The sequence below is a fragment of the Lonchura striata genome, chromosome 10, assembly GCF_050655825.1.
Source record: "Lonchura striata isolate lonStrDom1 chromosome 10, ASM5065582v1, whole genome shotgun sequence".
Lineage (NCBI taxonomy): Eukaryota > Metazoa > Chordata > Aves > Passeriformes > Estrildidae > Lonchura > Lonchura striata.
The window spans coordinates 7,595,555-7,610,815 of NC_140712.1; the positions used below are offsets into that span (position 1 = coordinate 7,595,555).

Here is a 15,261-nt window from a genome sequence, read left to right on the forward strand (position 1 = left end):
TGTCATGACGTGTGTATGTCCCTGGAGCCCTCATGGGCCAGGGGACAGCACTGAGGTGGCTGGTCTGTTGGAAAAACCCCACAGCCTGTGCCTGAGGACCAGCATTCCAAGCTTAGGCTACAGCAAGTCACAGATAGAGACTGTGGATCTCCTGGTGTTGCCAGGCAGTAACCATGTCAGATCTTGGAGTGTGGAGTTGTCACTGCTGGGTCACTGTCCTTGGGTAGCAGTCAGGCTTTTTTGGGCAAGGCTCAGGTTTAGGGCATGCATGTTGTGCTGCAAAGCCCCTGAAGTGCCTTTAGGGGGACAGTCTCGAGGAGGGTGGGAAATGGGAGTATGAGACTTCAGGCAAATTTTGTGTGACTGTAGATGAGATGTCACAGAACCTCCCTGTGCTGGCCCTGTGAGGTCCCAGTGTGTGACCCCAACCTGCTGTGGTTCATGCAGAGCCCAGGTTGTTCCAAGTAGGCAAGATCCAGCTCCAAACAGCTCTGTGGCACTTCCACCCTTAGAACTGTGCTAAAGTCACAGCAATCAGAGCTCAGTTTTGGTAACTAAGCTGTGCCCTGGTTGGTTGAGGGCACCTCCTGTAACCCCAGACTGGATCCAGGCCCCTCCTGCCCATGTCCTGTGCAGTGCTTTGGGAGGGGAATGGGATGGGTTTTGGGTGGCACTTTGTCCTGTGGCTGAGCTGTAGGGATCTGCCAGTGTCAGTCCTGGAGCTTAATAGACCTTGGCTTGGAAGCAAGTGGTGCTGGAATGCTGCTGACCAGCAATGAGGCTGCAAAACAGAAGGCTCTGAGGCGAGGGGAGGGCTGTGAATAAAAGCTGCTGAGCTGTCTCAGCACTGGTGTATTTCGGGTGTAGTGTGAAGCACTCTGCTGATCCTGGGAATGTGGTGCCTGGAGAAGGAGGCAGGAAAACTTTCCCCTAGGATACCATCTCCCTGTCAAAGCTGTTTCTCTGAGTGGCACCAGGGAGGGGGTGGTGCTGGCAGTGGTTCCCTCTTGGCCTTTGCTGTTCCTCTCTAACATTTGTGGTTTGGCTTGTTCCAGGGTCGGGCCGTGTCACCTTCAACAACCAGCGCAGTTATCTGAAGGCTGTGACTGCTGCATTTGTGGAGATCAAAACCACCAAGTTTACCAAGAAGGTGAGTGGGGCTGGTGGGACAGCCCAGGGAGGGGTCTGCATGAGGGGTGGTACTGCTGAGAGCAACAGTGTTGATGGAGCCTGCCCTATATTCCCACTCAAGCAGCGGGAAGTGGGGCTGCTGTTCTGCCAGCCCTAGGGGTGCTGCTGGGGATGGATTTGAGGTACCAGGGAGAGGGCAATCAGCCTGGTGCTGCCCCATGCCCACTGCCTCGTTCTCCTGCAGGTTCAGATTGACCCGTACCTGGAGGACTCCATGTGCCAAGTGTGCAATGCCCAGCCTGGCCCATTCTTCTGCAGAGACCAGGTAAGGCCAGTTCTCCTGCAGCCTGTGCTCGGGGGTTTTCTCAAGGAGGAGCAGGCCCTGCTGCTGGGTTTTGTGCATATATACACTGGTTCTTGCCCAGTGGGCAAGATGGGGCCCAGCTAGGAGGGGTGACCTTGTTTTAGAGGAGGTGCAGCCCTCCTGACGAGGGCAACTCTGGTACTTGCCAGGAGGCCCAGCCAGCCAGCGTCCACCCAGCTTTGAACCGGGGGTGTTGCAGTTCACTGGTGCTGTGCCAGCCCTGGGACCTAGTGTGAGGAATGACTGGTGCTCCTGAGGGAGGGGACACTGCTGCTCTGGGGGCTGTGATGAGCTGGGGTTGGGGTGCATGCACCTGGGGCTGCCTGAGGCACAGGGAACGCTGGCTGCACGCAGAGGAGCTTGGCTTGGGCTCTGGCAGCTTCCTGCAGAGCTGGGATGGGATATGAGCAGGGACCAGGAATGCCATGGGAGTGATGGCAGCCCTGGCAGAGGCCAGTCTGCCCCAGTACCCAGTCCCTGACTTTCAAACCTGTTCAAAAAGATGGAAGCTGGGCACAACAGGCCCCCTCCACAGCATTGCTGCCATTCCCCATCTCCAGCCCATGAATCCACTGTGCTGGTGGGGGCTGCAAAACTGGGCAGGGGGGTGAAGGGGAGGAGTGGCTCTGCTGGTGTCACCCCAGCGTTGGCCCTGTGCTCTGCCCACAGATCTGCTTCAAGTACTTCTGCCGCTCGTGCTGGCACTGGCAGCACTCTATGGAGGTCCTGCGCCACCACCGCCCGCTGATGCGCAACCAGAAGAACCGGGACTCCAGCTAAGGGGCCGCCGGGGCTGGCACGGGCAGAGTCCTGGGAGAACCTGCCACGAGGAGCGCGCAGCAGCGCCTGCCGGAGCCAGGCCCGGCTGGGAACGTTCTTCCTGAGGACTGATGGGGAAAAAACAAAAATCTTACATTCATGTTTGCACTTGCTGGTCTTTTTGTTTCTGCACTAATGCACAGTGAGTTTTGTTGGGGTTTGTTTGAGGGTGTTTTGAGGGGGGGAGTGCCCCTCAAGCCATTCTGCAGTTCCCAGACTTTGGTTCCTGGTTTGCTGACGAGAAGCAAAAATTGAAAATTAATAAACCCAACCAACCAAGGGCCATGTGTCGCGGAGGCGTCGCCGCAGGCGCCTCCGCCCTGGTTTTTTTATTTTTTAAAGGCGCTTTTTTACATTCCTTGCAATACTGGTGGAGAGAGCGCAGGTCTCATTGGTCATTGTTTTGCCGTTGCCATACAGTGCCTTTCCATTCATTTACCCCCACCTGGATGGTGTGACCTGGGTGTTCAGCTGGCGTTTTTTACTGTAACAACAAGGAGACTTTGCTCTTCATTTAAACCAAATCATATTTCATATTTTACGCTCGAGGGTTTTTACGAGTTCCTTTTTACACTCTTAAAAACAGTTTTTAAGTCGTTTGAAACGAGAGATTTTTTTCTTTTCCTGGCAGCTTTTAACATTATTGCAATTTGTGTCTGGGGGCTGATGGCAGGATGTTGCAAATCTGGGGGTTTGCAACGGGACAGGCTGGGCTTTTTTTTTTGTTTTTGGAGTTGAAACTGGACGGGATGAGGATCTCTGAGCTGCTGTATATAGTTTTAAATAGTTTGTTGCACTTTTTTAAGTTGCACTTATGGGGGGTTGATAGAGGTTTTTAATCACACAAAGTCACAGGACTTACCTTTTCTTTTGTAACAAGCTAAAAAAGGGCTGCGTTCTGGTGGACGATGAAGGTTCCTGGGAGCCCTTTTTCTTAGAGGGGACAAGTAATTTTCCTTTCCTTCCTGAGATGTTTGGAGTATCAGTGCAGTCGACTGAAATGCTGCTGCTGGGATTTGAGACCTTAATTATGCTGATCATTATTATTTTGTTACTTTCCCCTCTATTGGAAGCTGTGTGCCAAAGAACCAGTGTCATAATTTCTCCCTCTTTACTATGATTATTTTTTTTTTTCTTTCCTGCTGAGCTGATGTTGCATTGTTGCATATCCCAGCTGCTCTTTGTGGGGTTTTGTGAAGCTGTGTGTGAAGTCTCTACCTCATTGTAGTATATGCAGGCAAGACTGCACTCTCCTACAGACGTGTGGAGTAAGCTGTGGTGTAGTTTTTGGCACATAATAAACACGTTGCAGCAAAAAAAAAAAATTCTTGAGCCTTGTGTACTTTTCATGGGCGATCTTTATGGCTTGGAGGCTGTGGTGTCACTCACTGCCTGGAGCTGTGGGGGAGGTATGGATGTGGTTTGTGGGGAGGGATGGATGGAGCTGTGAATTGTGGATGCTGGTGGGTGACTCAGCTGCGAGGGAGCTTTATCTGCTGCTAAACCATGCGTGGTTTAGATCCCACTTACCTGAGGTCCCTGCAAGCCCCTAGGCTCCAGCTAGAGCTCCCCTAATTGCAAAAAAGTTAATGAGGCTGATGGGGAGGGCCTGTGTTGCCCTGTGTCCTCCCACTGTGGCTGCTCCTGCAGGGCTGTGAGGGGAGAGGGACCCCAGGGCTCCTCTGAGGGCTCGGCAGGGTTCGAGTTGGACTCACAGTGCCACAGAGGCGGCCGTGTGCGCCCCACGTCCTGCAGCAGGCAGGCTTCCCGCAGCGCTCACTTAGCAGCCTTGCTGCGGTCACCCCCCCCTCGGGGGCTGGGTGCTGCGGTTTGTGGGTGCTCGGTGACCTCTCGGGCCGGCTGTGGCGGGGCCGCTGCCGCTGGCTCCGCGGCTCTCCGGGATTCTCTGGGAATTCCTTCCCGGGCCGCTCCGTCCTGTTCCGGGGCGGCCTCAGGCTGCGGCCCTCCGCGCCGCCAGGGGGCGCGCTGCCCGGCGCTGGCTTCCGGCGCCTCCCGCCCTCCCCCGCTCCTTTTCCGCGGCCGCCGCCGACATGGTGGGTCCGGCTCCGCCATCCGCCGCCATCCTCGGGCGGGCCCGCGCCCCCGCGGCGGAGAGCGCCGGCGGGGATCGGGGGGAACCGGGGCGAGGGGCAGTGGGGGGCGGCGGGGGCCGGGATGGCTGGGGAAGGGGGAACTGGGGTGCGGGGCGCTGGGCCCGGGCTCGGCGGAGCCTGACCGGCGGCGCTCCCGCCCGGCCCGCGTAGGGACGCGTTCGGACGAAGACGGTGAAGAAAGCGGCGCGGGTGATCATCGAGAAGTACTACACGCGCCTGGGGAATGACTTCCACACCAACAAGCGCGTGTGCGAGGAGATCGCCATCATCCCCAGCAAGAAGCTGCGCAACAAGATTGCGGGGTGAGGCACTGCGGGCCGCGAGTGGGCGTGGGGTAGCGGAGAGTCCAGGATGGGCTGTGGGCAGCTGGGGGTGCCCCGAGGGGTTCGTACATCGGAAGGTCCTGGGGGATTCGGGCACGGCGTGGGGGTTCCTGCTGGGCCCTGCATTCGAAAGTGATTACGGTCCCGCCTGTGGCCGGGTCATTGATAGTGCAGGGAGAGGAATGCGAGAGTTTTCCCGTGTTTGGGGGGGTCTTTGTCTCCCCCAAACCCTGTTACTGTCGGACACTTTGTCTCTGATGTCCCCTGGAGCCTGTGGGGTGATGCCCGGGTCAGTGGTGGGACATCACCGTGGTAGATGGTGGCAGCTTTTCTCATCCTGCTGTGGTTCCGGGATTTTGGGTGTGGGGAAGGGTGACATGAACCCCGGGAAAGCCCAGGATATCCCCGTGTCCCCGCAGGTATGTCACTCACCTCATGAAGCGAATCCAGAGGGGCCCTGTCCGCGGCATCTCCATCAAACTACAGGAGGAGGAGAGGGAGAGGAGGGACAACTACGTCCCGGAGGTGAGGCTCCAGCTTCCCCCATCGCTCTGTTCTGCCTCGCTGTATCTCCATAAACAGTCCCAAGTTTAAAACAAACCCTCAGCCAGGAGGAGCTGAGGAGGGCTTGGATCAAGAAGGCCGAGGTGGCTCCCTCCAAAGCTGACACCTGGGACAGGAAGGACAGCTGGCTTCTCGTGTTTGGTTTTCCTAACTTAAAATTCAGGAAAAAATAATTTGATGGGAATTAGGAGGGTATTTCAGAGCAGCTGAAAACCTGCCTTGCAGCTGGAATCCCCAGAGGGAGGTTTTGGTAAAATTCCTTTGCCTTAACCCTCTGTTTGGGTGGGGTCTAGATCTCACCTGTCACCTGGGTGAGATGGTCCAGGAGGGCTTGCCTTGTTCCAGGAATGTGATCCTGGTGCTCCTAAATCCTGTAGCCTTCAGGTACAGCCCATATCTTGCCCTTTTCCCAGATCTTCCCAGTCAGCTCCTGGCAGAGCTGCTGGTTTCTGTGCTAGTATTAGGGGTTACAGGGAAGGGACTACAAGCAGGGAAGGAATGTCCATGTTGCAGCTGTTGGTGCAGTGTCAGCACACAAAATCTGTGCTGCTTTTGGTTTCTTTGAAAAATCCTGGTGTTACGTAGCTCCTGGGGAAGGAAACCTGTAGAGGAAGAGTTTTTGGGGTCTGCAGAGGGCTAGAGGAAGTTTTGCTGGGATTAAAGAGCAGGAGAACACAGTTGTCCTGGAGGTGGAACCACATTTATTGGCACCGTGGTGGACTTGTGTCACAAGGCAGCTGTGAATGTCACTGATGACTGCCAGGACTGGTGTGGGTGAGGGTCCAACACCAGCTCCTCAGCAGCCTTGGCCTGGAGCCTTGGTTGGGCCTAGATTTCCAAAGATTTTCCATAAAACAGGCTTTTCCTTCTGCTGCCAGTGTCCTTTTGCAGTGTTCAGTCAAAAAAGCTGTGTTTCCATCAGGATGCTCCTGGCTCTGCGGCTGAACCGTTCCCCACAGCCAGTGGGATGAGATCAGAGACCAGAGGGGACATTTGGGTTGTTGTGGGGCTTTATCATCACACCTTTTCTCTTCTCTTTGTCCCCAGGTCTCTGCCCTTGACCAGGAGATCATTGAAGTGGACCCAGACACCAAGGAAATGCTGAAGCTCCTGGTTAGTAGCCACAACTGTTCTTCCAGCTGTTGGCATATCCCTGGCACACCTCCTGCTGCCCTGAGTGGCTGGATGGTGTCAAGGGCTTCCCTCTGCCCTGGGTCCTGTGGGAGGATTAGTTCATGTATGGATTTTGAAAGGGCGGGTATGGGCCTTTGCCACCAGCAGGGTGGGTGTGTTTCTTGCCCTCTATTCTGATGATTCCCTCACCGAGGAGTCAATCTCTGGAGCAGAGTGGTCTCTTGTTTGGAGACCTCTGTCCACCCTTTGTGCTGCCACAGCACCTTCCTGGAGGAACTTGCCTCCACTGTCAACGGGCAGGATGCTGTGACTGATCCCATTGTTGCCTTGCTTTTTTGCAGGATTTTGGCAGCCTGTCCAACCTGCAGGTGACACAGCCTACAGTGGGAATGAACTTCAAGACGCCCCGAGGAGCGCTCTGAGTCTGTCCCTGTGTGTCGCTTTTACAATAAACGTGAGGAAACCATCTCAACCTGCCTGGTCTTTAGACACCCAAGGGATGGGGGCGGGTGGGTTCTCAGGGTGCCACACTGGGGCACACAGAGGACTCAACACCTTCATGTGTACCAGCATCTTTTTGGGTTCTTTCCTGGTTGTTTGGGGTGTGAAGTGCAAAGCTGTTACTTTGGAGGCTCTCCTGCCTTTAGGGCAGTGGGAGAACAGCCGTGGTGGCTCCTTGGAGCTTGTGGGAGCCTATCCTAGGTTTACCTGTGCTTCCTCCAAGTGGACAGCCCGGGGATCAGGCTGTACCATAATGGAAGTTACTTTTCCAAGTGCTTAAATGAAAGGGAGAAGTCTTAAAATTCCTTAATTAAATGAAAGTAAGGAGACCTTTGTGTGCCACTCCAAGGAAAATTTTTAAACTAGTTAAAACACAGCTTAAACCACCACCACCCCCCTGCCCCAAAATAAAAAGAAAATATTTCTGTTTTGAGGAGAAATGTCTGTATTTATGTTTTTTGTGAAATTTAGTTTAAGTAGTTATTTAAAGAAGTAAATACTATAACTGCAGCCAGTACTTAAATAACACATTGAGTGCTCTGAGCTGCAGTCAGATAATTTATATAAATCATCTGGCAACTCTTAGATTGAAGTTTTTGCTGCTCCAGCCACCTGTTCCTTACCATTTCCTCTTCATTTTGGTCTTCTCACAGGAAGTGCTAAATTTGCTTTGAACCCAGTACACTGCATAGCCCGAGGTGCCGGGGATAAAGTCATGGAGTTCCCCCTCATATTTCTTCATGTCCTGTGCAGAGGCATAGCCTGTGGAGGGAAGATGGGCTCACTGAGTCCCTGCTCCATCTGCAGCCCTTTCCAGGTGTATTTATTTACCTGTCACCATGTTATTTATCGGGTATTCCTGGAGGGCACGGTATGGAAATTCTCCCTGGGCAGGTGCTTCAGAGTCTGTTTCTTCACTGCTGTATCAGGAGGGGAAAAAAAAAAAAATCTGTGTGTTAGGTTTGCTTGGAATCAGGGGTGCATTCAAATCCCATCACTCAAGGTAGGAAAATACCTCTCAGCCAGGTCTAGCACTTCTTCCTCTGATTCTTCCTCACAGCTGTTTCTTGCTGTTTCTGATTCCTGTGTCGGATTTTCTTCGGGCTGTGAATATCAGCACAAGAATGAGTTACAGTTGTGCCCTGGGTCACCTGCAGAACACCTGGGATGCACTCTTGAGTGCATAAATTTTTTAAATCTAAGGGCATTCCAGCTTCAAAGGTGCTGGGAAGTTGCTTTGAGAGGAGAGTGGGTAGTCATGGGATAGGAAAACACTGCACCAAAGGACTGAGCTCAGCCTGTGGCAATTGGAATCCCTGGAACAGCACACTGCTGAGAGACTAGGTATGTCTGGTCAAGGGAGACAATCCTTGCAGTGCTGTCCCCGCCCCCAGGATGCCATGTTGGGAGGGACACAAAGCACAGCAAGCACAAGGAATCAGAATCAATTAGGTTGGAAAAGACCATGGGGTCCAGCTAATGGCCAATCACCATCTTCCCAACCAGACCAGAGCACTGAGTGCCACATCCAGTCATTCTGGGCAGCCCATTCCAGTGCCTAATCACCCCTTCTGGGAAGAAATTCTTTCTGATGTGTAAACCTGTCCTGGTGCAGCTTAAGGAAATGTCCTCTCATCCTGTCCCTTGGGCCCTGGGAGCAGCACCTGACCCCCCACCCAGCTCCACTCTCCTGTCGGAGTTGTGCAGAGTCCCCTCTGAGCCTCCTTTTCTCCAGGTTGAGCCCCCCAGCTCCCTCAGCTGCTCCTGGTGGTCCAAACCCTTCCCTGGCTCAGTTCATTCTCTGGCCCTTTTCAGCACCAAAATGTTCTTGAATTGAATTGAGGGGTCCAGAACTGGACACAGCAGTCAAGTTGGGGCTTCAGCAGTGCCCAGTGCAGGGGGAAAAATCACTTCCTGGTCCTTCTGGCTACACAGGCCAGGTGCCACTGGCATTCTTGGCCACCTGGGCTCATGTTCAGCTGCTGTTGATCAGCGCTCCCAGGACCTTTCTTGCTGGAATGCTTTCCTGCCACTCATCCGAGTCTGGCTCTGCAGGGGTTATTGTGGCCAAAGTGCAGGACCCAGACCTTGGCATTGTCGACCCTCATACAAATGACCCCGGTCCACTGATCCAGTCTGTCCCTCAGCAGAGCCTTCCTAGCCTCCAGGAGAACCACACTCCCACTCAACTGTGTGTCACCTGTGTATCTGCCAATGGTGGACTCAGTCCACTCATTCAGATCTTCAGTAAAGATACTGAATAGGACTGGGCCCAACACTCATCCCTGGGGGACACCACTGGTGACCAGACACCAATTGTCCAAGCTGTGAGCTGCAGTTTTCCAGGAGATGCTGTGGGAAATAGTGTCAAAGGCTTTGCTGATGTCCAGGTAGGTACATCCACAGCTTTTCCTTCATCCAGGTGAGTCCTCTTGTCATGAAAGGAAATCAGGTTGGTCAGGTAGGACCTCCCCTCCTAAATCCATGCTGGCTGGGTCTGATCCCTTCCTTTTCCTGGAGTGCCGTGTGATGGCACTCAAGGTGATCTGCTCCATAACCTTCCCTGACACCTGTCACACTGAAAGGTCTGTTAATTCCCTAGATCCTCCTTCCATCCCTTCTTGTGGATGGATGTCACATTAATACCTTGTCATCTGGGACCTCCCCAGTGAGCCAGAACTTACTATAGAGCATGGACAGCGGCTTGGCAAGCTCTTCCTCCAGCTCCCTCGTCACCCTGGGATAGATCCCATCAAGGCCCATGGACTTGTTAGCATCTAAGTGGCACAGCAAATCAGTAACTGCCTCCTCCTGGATTTCTGGGGGTCCATTCTGCTCCTCATGTCTGTCTACCAGCTCAGGGGGCTGCTTGTCCTGATCCAACCAGTCTTAGTGTTGAAGACTGAGCCAAAGATGGTGTTAAGTACCTCAGCCTTTTCCTAGTCTTTGGTGATGGACACTCCAATAAAGAATGGAGGTTTTCCTTGGCCCTCCTTTTATTAATAAAATATTTATAAAAGTATTATTCTTTACAGAGGTGGCCAGATTAAGTTTTAACTGAGCTTTCACCTCTCTGATTTTCTTCTTTCTGCATGACCTAAGGATGTCTTTAAATGCTTCCTGAGTTGCCTGCCCCTATTCCCCAAAATTATATATGCTATTTTCCCCCTAAATTCCTGTGAAAGCTCCCTGCTCAGCACAAGCTCGTCCTCCAGCACATACATGTGCAGTACAAATTTTTCATCTTACCTGTTCTTCAAGGGCGTCTGCCTTCTCCCAAATAAACCGGCCAATTTTCCTTCTGATTTCTGACAAGAACAAAATTAGTGACTGTGAGAGCACCAAAAAACAGGACTGTGGCATTGCTGCCAGTGTGATGCCCTGCAGGTGCCTCTGGGGACAAGCCCAAATGCAAGGTCCTGCCCCTGGGCCAGGGCAATCCCAAACACAAATTCAGGGTGGGCAAGGATGGATTGAAAGCAGCCCAGAGGAGAACATGGGTATGTTGGTGGATGAAAAGCTCATGGATATGACCTGGCCATGTGTCCTGAACACGTCCCACAGTGTGGGCAGCAGGTGAGGGGAGGACTCTGCCCCTCTGGCCCTCTCAGGAGCAGCAGTGCTCTTCCAGCTCTCCTCCCAACAGCAGAGGGACATGTAGCTGCTGGAGAGTGTCCAGAGGAGGCCATGGAGATGTTCCAAGGACTGGAGCCCCTCTGTTCTGGAGCCAGACTAGGAGAGCTGGGGGTGTTCACCTCGAGAAGAAAAGGCTCCAGGGAGACTCCAGGGCCTAAAAGAGGCTCCAGGGGTTGGTTGGAGAGGGACTGGGGAAAAACGCCTGGAGTGACAGGACAAGGGGGAAAGGCTTCAAACTGACAGAGGGCAGGGTTAGATGGGATACTGGGAAGAAATTCCTGCCTGTGAGGGTGGTCAGGGCCTGGCACAGGTTTCCCAGAGAAGCTGTGGCTGCCCCATCCTGGGAATGTTCAAGGTCAAGCCCATTCTGTGACAACAGATGGATCATACTCTGCTCTCTGGGAGGAAGAGCCACACCCAAGCAAGAAGGAAAGGTCCCTCCCTGCAGACAAGTGTCAGTTCTGGTTTGCACCAAGGCTGTACTCATGGGGGATTTCCCTGCGAAAATATCCCCAGATTATTTTTTTTTGCCTGACCTTCATGCAGGCAGGCAGGGGGCAGGACGAAGTGGCCCAGAGCCACCGAGGGCCTCTCTCCAGCGCCGGTGCTCACACACGCTGAGAGGTAACAGGAGTGAAAGACGGTGGCTCTGCCCTCCAAGTAACTGAGACTCTCGTGTATGCTGGAAGAGAGAAAGAGAGCTGGTTTCCAAAGGAGAACCTGGATGCAAACCAAAACAATAACATTTAGAGGAGTGTTGTCTGGTCTGATTTTTTGCTAAAAGCACCTAATTTTCTGTGATTTTCTACCTGTGAGATTCTACCAGTCACGTTCTGTTACAGTCCCAGCTGCCAGCACCTCCCAGGGGCAGCATGGAGGAGGGACAAGGGTAAATGCATTTTTAGGGATTACACAGCCCCACTCTGCTCTTGAGGTGAAACTACTCCGGGGAGAGCAAAGACAGGATTTTTCTACAATTACCTATCACCACACTGGCTCCTGCTCACACAGCTGAGCAAGGAATTGGAGATGGAGGATGTTCCAGCCCTCACTGTCCTCCTTAGAGGGGAAATAAATCTTGTTTGCTGGGTTTAAGGATGTGTATAATTGATTACATTTTTTTCACAAGGAACTATCTAACTATATACATTGACTATATATATATATATATATATATATTTTTTTTTTTTTTTTTTTTTTTTTAATTATCCAGAATTCCCAATTCCCCTGGAGGAATTTTGCCAAACCAGGACTGGTCTGGCCGGATGTTGTTGCAGAAGTTGTTATTCTGTGTTTACTGGAATTCCCCTTGCTTAGCTGGAGGAGGTGGTTGAAAGATTCCAAAATTCAAAGCCAGTTTTAAGCAGTGGTGTGTCAAAAAGAAACTACTTAGTTCAGCCTAGCAAAGCCCAAAAGAAACATTGCAGCTTCCTTTCTCATACATATGTTTACATGACTAAATAATGAATAAATACAAATATTCACTGATATTGAGGAAGCGAGGAAGGTCCTTAAGACTTTCCTTAAATAAGTACAAATGTTCCATAAGTCTCTGTTTTTTTAAATTAAGCATTTCAGCCTTTTTCCATCCATTTTTACCCCAGTGCTTCCTTTTACCATTAATTCACACTTGCTTTTTAGCACTAGGTTTCTTCCTCGGGAATTTTATCACCTCTGTTTTAGATGCTGACTTTCCAGACGATAATTCACAGCCAGCAAGAAACCAAGTTAATAATTTATATCACAGTTAAGCCCTTCTCAACACATGGATGATTTTTCTCTATGCCATCTATCTAAAGCTTAATGTGGGTGTGAGTCTTCCTGACCCCACTGGGCAGTAAGATCCTGGCAGATCCACACCATGACTTTAAAAACACACCCTTGACTTTTACAAGATGTCAGTATCTATGAAACACTTTTCACTAAATACATCAAAGCCTCCTTTGCCCACCTGCGGGTGTCAGGGTGGGCAGCATCGCTGCTGAAGAGGTAGTCAGCATCCAGCCAGTGGGCGATCGTCCCGCCACCGTCTGCTGCAGGGGACAGGGAGTGAGGTGAGGATGGCATCCAGGGGGTTCCCACCTCGGGGTGACCTGGCACAGTGACAGCTGCTTGTGAGGCCGCAGAGATGGGCCCTGAAGTGGAAGCTGTGACAGCTCCCCATGGCTGTGGGACTCCCGTTGCTCCCCAGGGCTTTTCCTCAGCGTGGGGGCACCGTGGACTGGCCAAACTCATGCTCTGCTCTGTTGTGTGGGTCTCAGTCCCACCAAAGGGTGACAGGGCTGTGTCCCCACTGCTGTGCCCTGCTGAGGAATGGTGGGGCTGCGCTCCCTTCCTGATTCCCCCTGAGCGGTGACAGGCTGTGCCCTGCCAATTCCCCCGCGGATTCCTGCCGGCTCTGTGCCCCGGGGCTCCCTGGACTTCGCTGTCGTCTGGCCCCCTCACCCCACAGCCCCCGCGGGCCCGGGCTGACGCTCTGCGAGAACCAAGCGCGGTGTCCGCGGAACATCGCGGCGGGAGCCGCCCTGAGGGGACCCGAGGGCGGGAACGGCGCTGAGGGGCTGGGGGGAGGCGAGAACCGCCCTGAGGGGAACGGCCCTGAGGGGCTGGAAGGAGGCGGGAACCGCCCTGAGGGGCTGGAAGGAGGCGGGAACGGCCCTGAGGGGAACGGCCCTGAGGGGCTGGGGGGAGGCGGGAACCGCCCTGAGGGGAACGGCCCTGAGGGGCTGGAAGGAGGCGGGAACCGCCCTGAGGGGAACGGCCCTGAGGGGCTGGGGGGAGGCGAGAACCGCCCTGAGGGGAACGGCCCTGAGGGGCTGGGGGGAGGCGGGAACCGCCCTGAGGGGAAGCGGTGCTGGGAAAACCCGGCGGAGCTGTGTCAGAGAGCTTTAAGCGGCATATTAGCGAAAGGTTCTTCCCCTTCAGTGTGGAACTGGAGCAACTCCCCAGGGCAGCCCCAAGCCTGACAGAGCTCCAAGGGCGCTTGGACAACACTCTGAGACACAGGGTGGGGTTTTGGGGTGTCCCGTGCAGAGTTAGGAGTTGGGCTCGAACCTTGCTCTCCTAGAAGCTTTTCTCAGAAAAGCACTTGCATTTTGCTGATTCTGGAAACTGCTTGCAGAAAAAATGCTTTTATTTCATAAATCACAAATGAGGCTTGTTGCATGCTTGAAGCTTCCCAAGATATCCCTCAGGATTCCCCATCCCTGGGGAACTGTTGCCAGCAGCAGCAGCAGAGCAACATCCCGAGTACCTCAGAACCCCAAAGATGCTGGATAAAACAGAGAAGGTATTTCTGGACATAGTTCTGAAATCCAGCAGTTAAAGGAAATCAGCCTCTGGCATGAGCATGTGTTGTTCTCCCACAGACAGGGGATTTTTGAGTAAACCATCAAAATGTTTCTTAAGAACAGAGAAATCCCACAGAGGCAAACAGGGCATGTCCCCAGTGTGGGAAGATGATGACGTGTCCTTTGGAGACAGGGTCACTTCACATTGCCTCAACAGAATCTTCAGTTTCTGCAGTTTACTCCACTCCTGTCTTAATTAGGATAAAGATGTCTTGGCAGAGTGGTTACCCAGCAATTATTCTGGTGTTCTTGATGATAGGAAAGGTGAAGCTGAGGTGGTGGAAAGCACTTTGGTGGCCCCTTCATGATCCATGGGAGGCCAGGACATGTTCCACAGCTCCTTGAGCTCACACAGCACCTTGTGCTGCTCCACGGGGGTCTCTGGGAGAGAAGCTGAAATCTTTTCCCCTCTCCCAGGCCATCTTCTCTCACACAAGGAGCGCTGCTGGGGCTGCCTGGTTACCAGAGCACATCTGGTGCTGCAGGCTGAGTTGTGAACTGCTGTCCCATGCTGAGAGATGAGCACTGTGCACAACTGCCCAGCCATGACAGCCCGGCCTGTCCTGCCTTTAATACCCCTCTGATGAACCCAAAGGGATCCCTGTAACGGGCCCTGCCCCTCAGCAACCTACCATGAGGGTGTTAGAACTGCAACAGCCTGGATTTTCCAAATCCCTAACAAAAACAAATCGGTTATAATGAAAATAGCTGTGGAACAAGACAATATCCATCAAAAATCTTGTGTATGTTCTGAGACACCATAACAGCAAATCTTAATATACCCAAGAAGAGACATGGGATGACGTGAGTCACCAGGAACCCTTGATCCCATACACGTGATCCTGCTTAAATCCATTTGGATACAATATTCCTCAAGCAATCATTCTGATTTCTTCATAAAATAAAAATGTGTTGATGGCAGAAGCATTGGTTTTGGGTGGTGTCATCAATCCCCCACAGTACAACAGTGGACTGGCCTGAACTGCACTTCTCCATGGGCTCAAGCACAGAGAAAACCAGAACTGAAATTCACCAACACACATCTGCTTCCCCCAGGCTCAGCATGCTCATCGCATGCCCCAAGATGCATCCGCCAGAGTTGTCCCCATTAGAGTGAGCCAGTCCCTGCCATCGCTCCTTCTGTGTCCCACCCTGCATCCCCAAGGTTCTTCATCCCTTTTTAAACTTTGTACCTTCCATTCAGAGCCACACAGGAGCCTCCAGCCAGGCAGATACCACATCAGCAAAAAAAAAAAAAAAAATCTTTAATTCTCTCTCACTTGGAAAAGTGCTCTTGCATCTTCTCAGTGGGATAAAAGCAGCAC

The 15,261-nt window shown here is 52.7% G+C and overlaps 3 protein-coding genes and 1 non-coding gene across 18 annotated transcripts in view; 3 read left to right on the forward strand and 1 right to left on the reverse strand.

Moving 5' to 3' along the window:
- The window catches only part of CPEB1 (cytoplasmic polyadenylation element binding protein 1), a 40,829-nt gene extending 38,234 nt beyond the window's left edge, over nt 1-2,595 (forward strand). For all 14 annotated transcript variants that reach the window (XM_085588605.1, XM_085588601.1, XM_085588602.1 and 11 more), the window contains 3 exons: nt 1,056-1,150; nt 1,376-1,456; nt 2,165-2,595. In XM_085588605.1, coding sequence (XP_085444731.1) covers nt 1,056-1,150; nt 1,376-1,456; nt 2,165-2,275 — 287 coding nt within the window. In that variant the 3' untranslated portion in view covers nt 2,276-2,595. The remainder of the gene's footprint in view (nt 1-1,055; nt 1,151-1,375; nt 1,457-2,164) is intronic.
- Nucleotides 2,596-3,454: 859 nt separating this feature from the next.
- On the reverse strand, nt 3,455-15,043 carry TERB2 (telomere repeat binding bouquet formation protein 2). 2 transcript variants are annotated; one of them, XM_085588617.1, is made up of 8 exons: nt 13,032-15,043; nt 12,538-12,619; nt 11,123-11,268; nt 10,200-10,258; nt 7,966-8,054; nt 7,782-7,870; nt 7,574-7,712; nt 3,455-6,532 (listed from the first exon to the last, which is right to left on the reverse strand). In XM_085588617.1, exons 1-8 carry the CDS (start codon nt 13,093-13,095, stop codon nt 6,430-6,432), a joined length of 771 nt encoding a protein of 256 aa, XP_085444743.1. In that variant the 5' UTR covers nt 13,096-15,043; the 3' UTR covers nt 3,455-6,429. The 2 variants fall into 2 exon arrangements, with proteins under 2 accessions (XP_085444743.1, XP_085444742.1); XM_085588616.1 differs by lacking the exons at nt 3,455-6,532; nt 13,032-15,043 and having other exon boundaries at nt 7,630-7,867; nt 12,538-12,829.
- Nucleotides 4,342-6,917, forward strand: RPS17 (ribosomal protein S17). Its single transcript, XM_021554194.4, has 5 exons — nt 4,342-4,368; nt 4,579-4,730; nt 5,171-5,276; nt 6,363-6,428; nt 6,791-6,917. Exons 1-5 carry the CDS (start codon nt 4,366-4,368, stop codon nt 6,869-6,871), a joined length of 408 nt encoding a protein of 135 aa, XP_021409869.1. The 5' UTR covers nt 4,342-4,365; the 3' UTR covers nt 6,872-6,917.
- LOC116184023 (small nucleolar RNA SNORA71) lies at nt 4,870-4,997 on the forward strand. Its single transcript, XR_004148745.2, has one exon. It is a non-coding gene; the product is annotated as a small nucleolar RNA SNORA71 (small nucleolar RNA).
- Nucleotides 15,044-15,261: the final 218 nt, after the last annotated feature.

What these genes read in the sequence shown, in the direction of transcription:
- RPS17 (XM_021554194.4), top strand. An exon ending in CTGCGCAACAAGATTGCGGG is followed by an intron (nt 4,731 to 5,170) that starts GTGAGGCACTGC and finishes GTGTCCCCGCAG; the next exon opens with GTATGTCACTCACCTCATGA. An exon ending in AGGAAATGCTGAAGCTCCTG is followed by an intron (nt 6,429 to 6,790) that starts GTTAGTAGCCAC and finishes GCTTTTTTGCAG; the next exon opens with GATTTTGGCAGCCTGTCCAA.
- TERB2 (XM_085588617.1), bottom strand. Translation starts at nt 13,095, where the DNA reads ATGTTCCGCGGACACCGCGCTTGGTTCTCGCAGAGCGTCAGCCCGGGC. An exon ending in GCCCACCCTGACACCCGCAG is followed by an intron (nt 11,269 to 12,537) that starts GTGGGCAAAGGA and finishes TCTCTCTTCCAG; the next exon opens with CATACACGAGAGTCTCAGTT. An exon ending in CCCTGCCTGCCTGCATGAAG is followed by an intron (nt 10,259 to 11,122) that starts GTCAGGCAAAAA and finishes TGTTCTTGTCAG; the next exon opens with AAATCAGAAGGAAAATTGGC.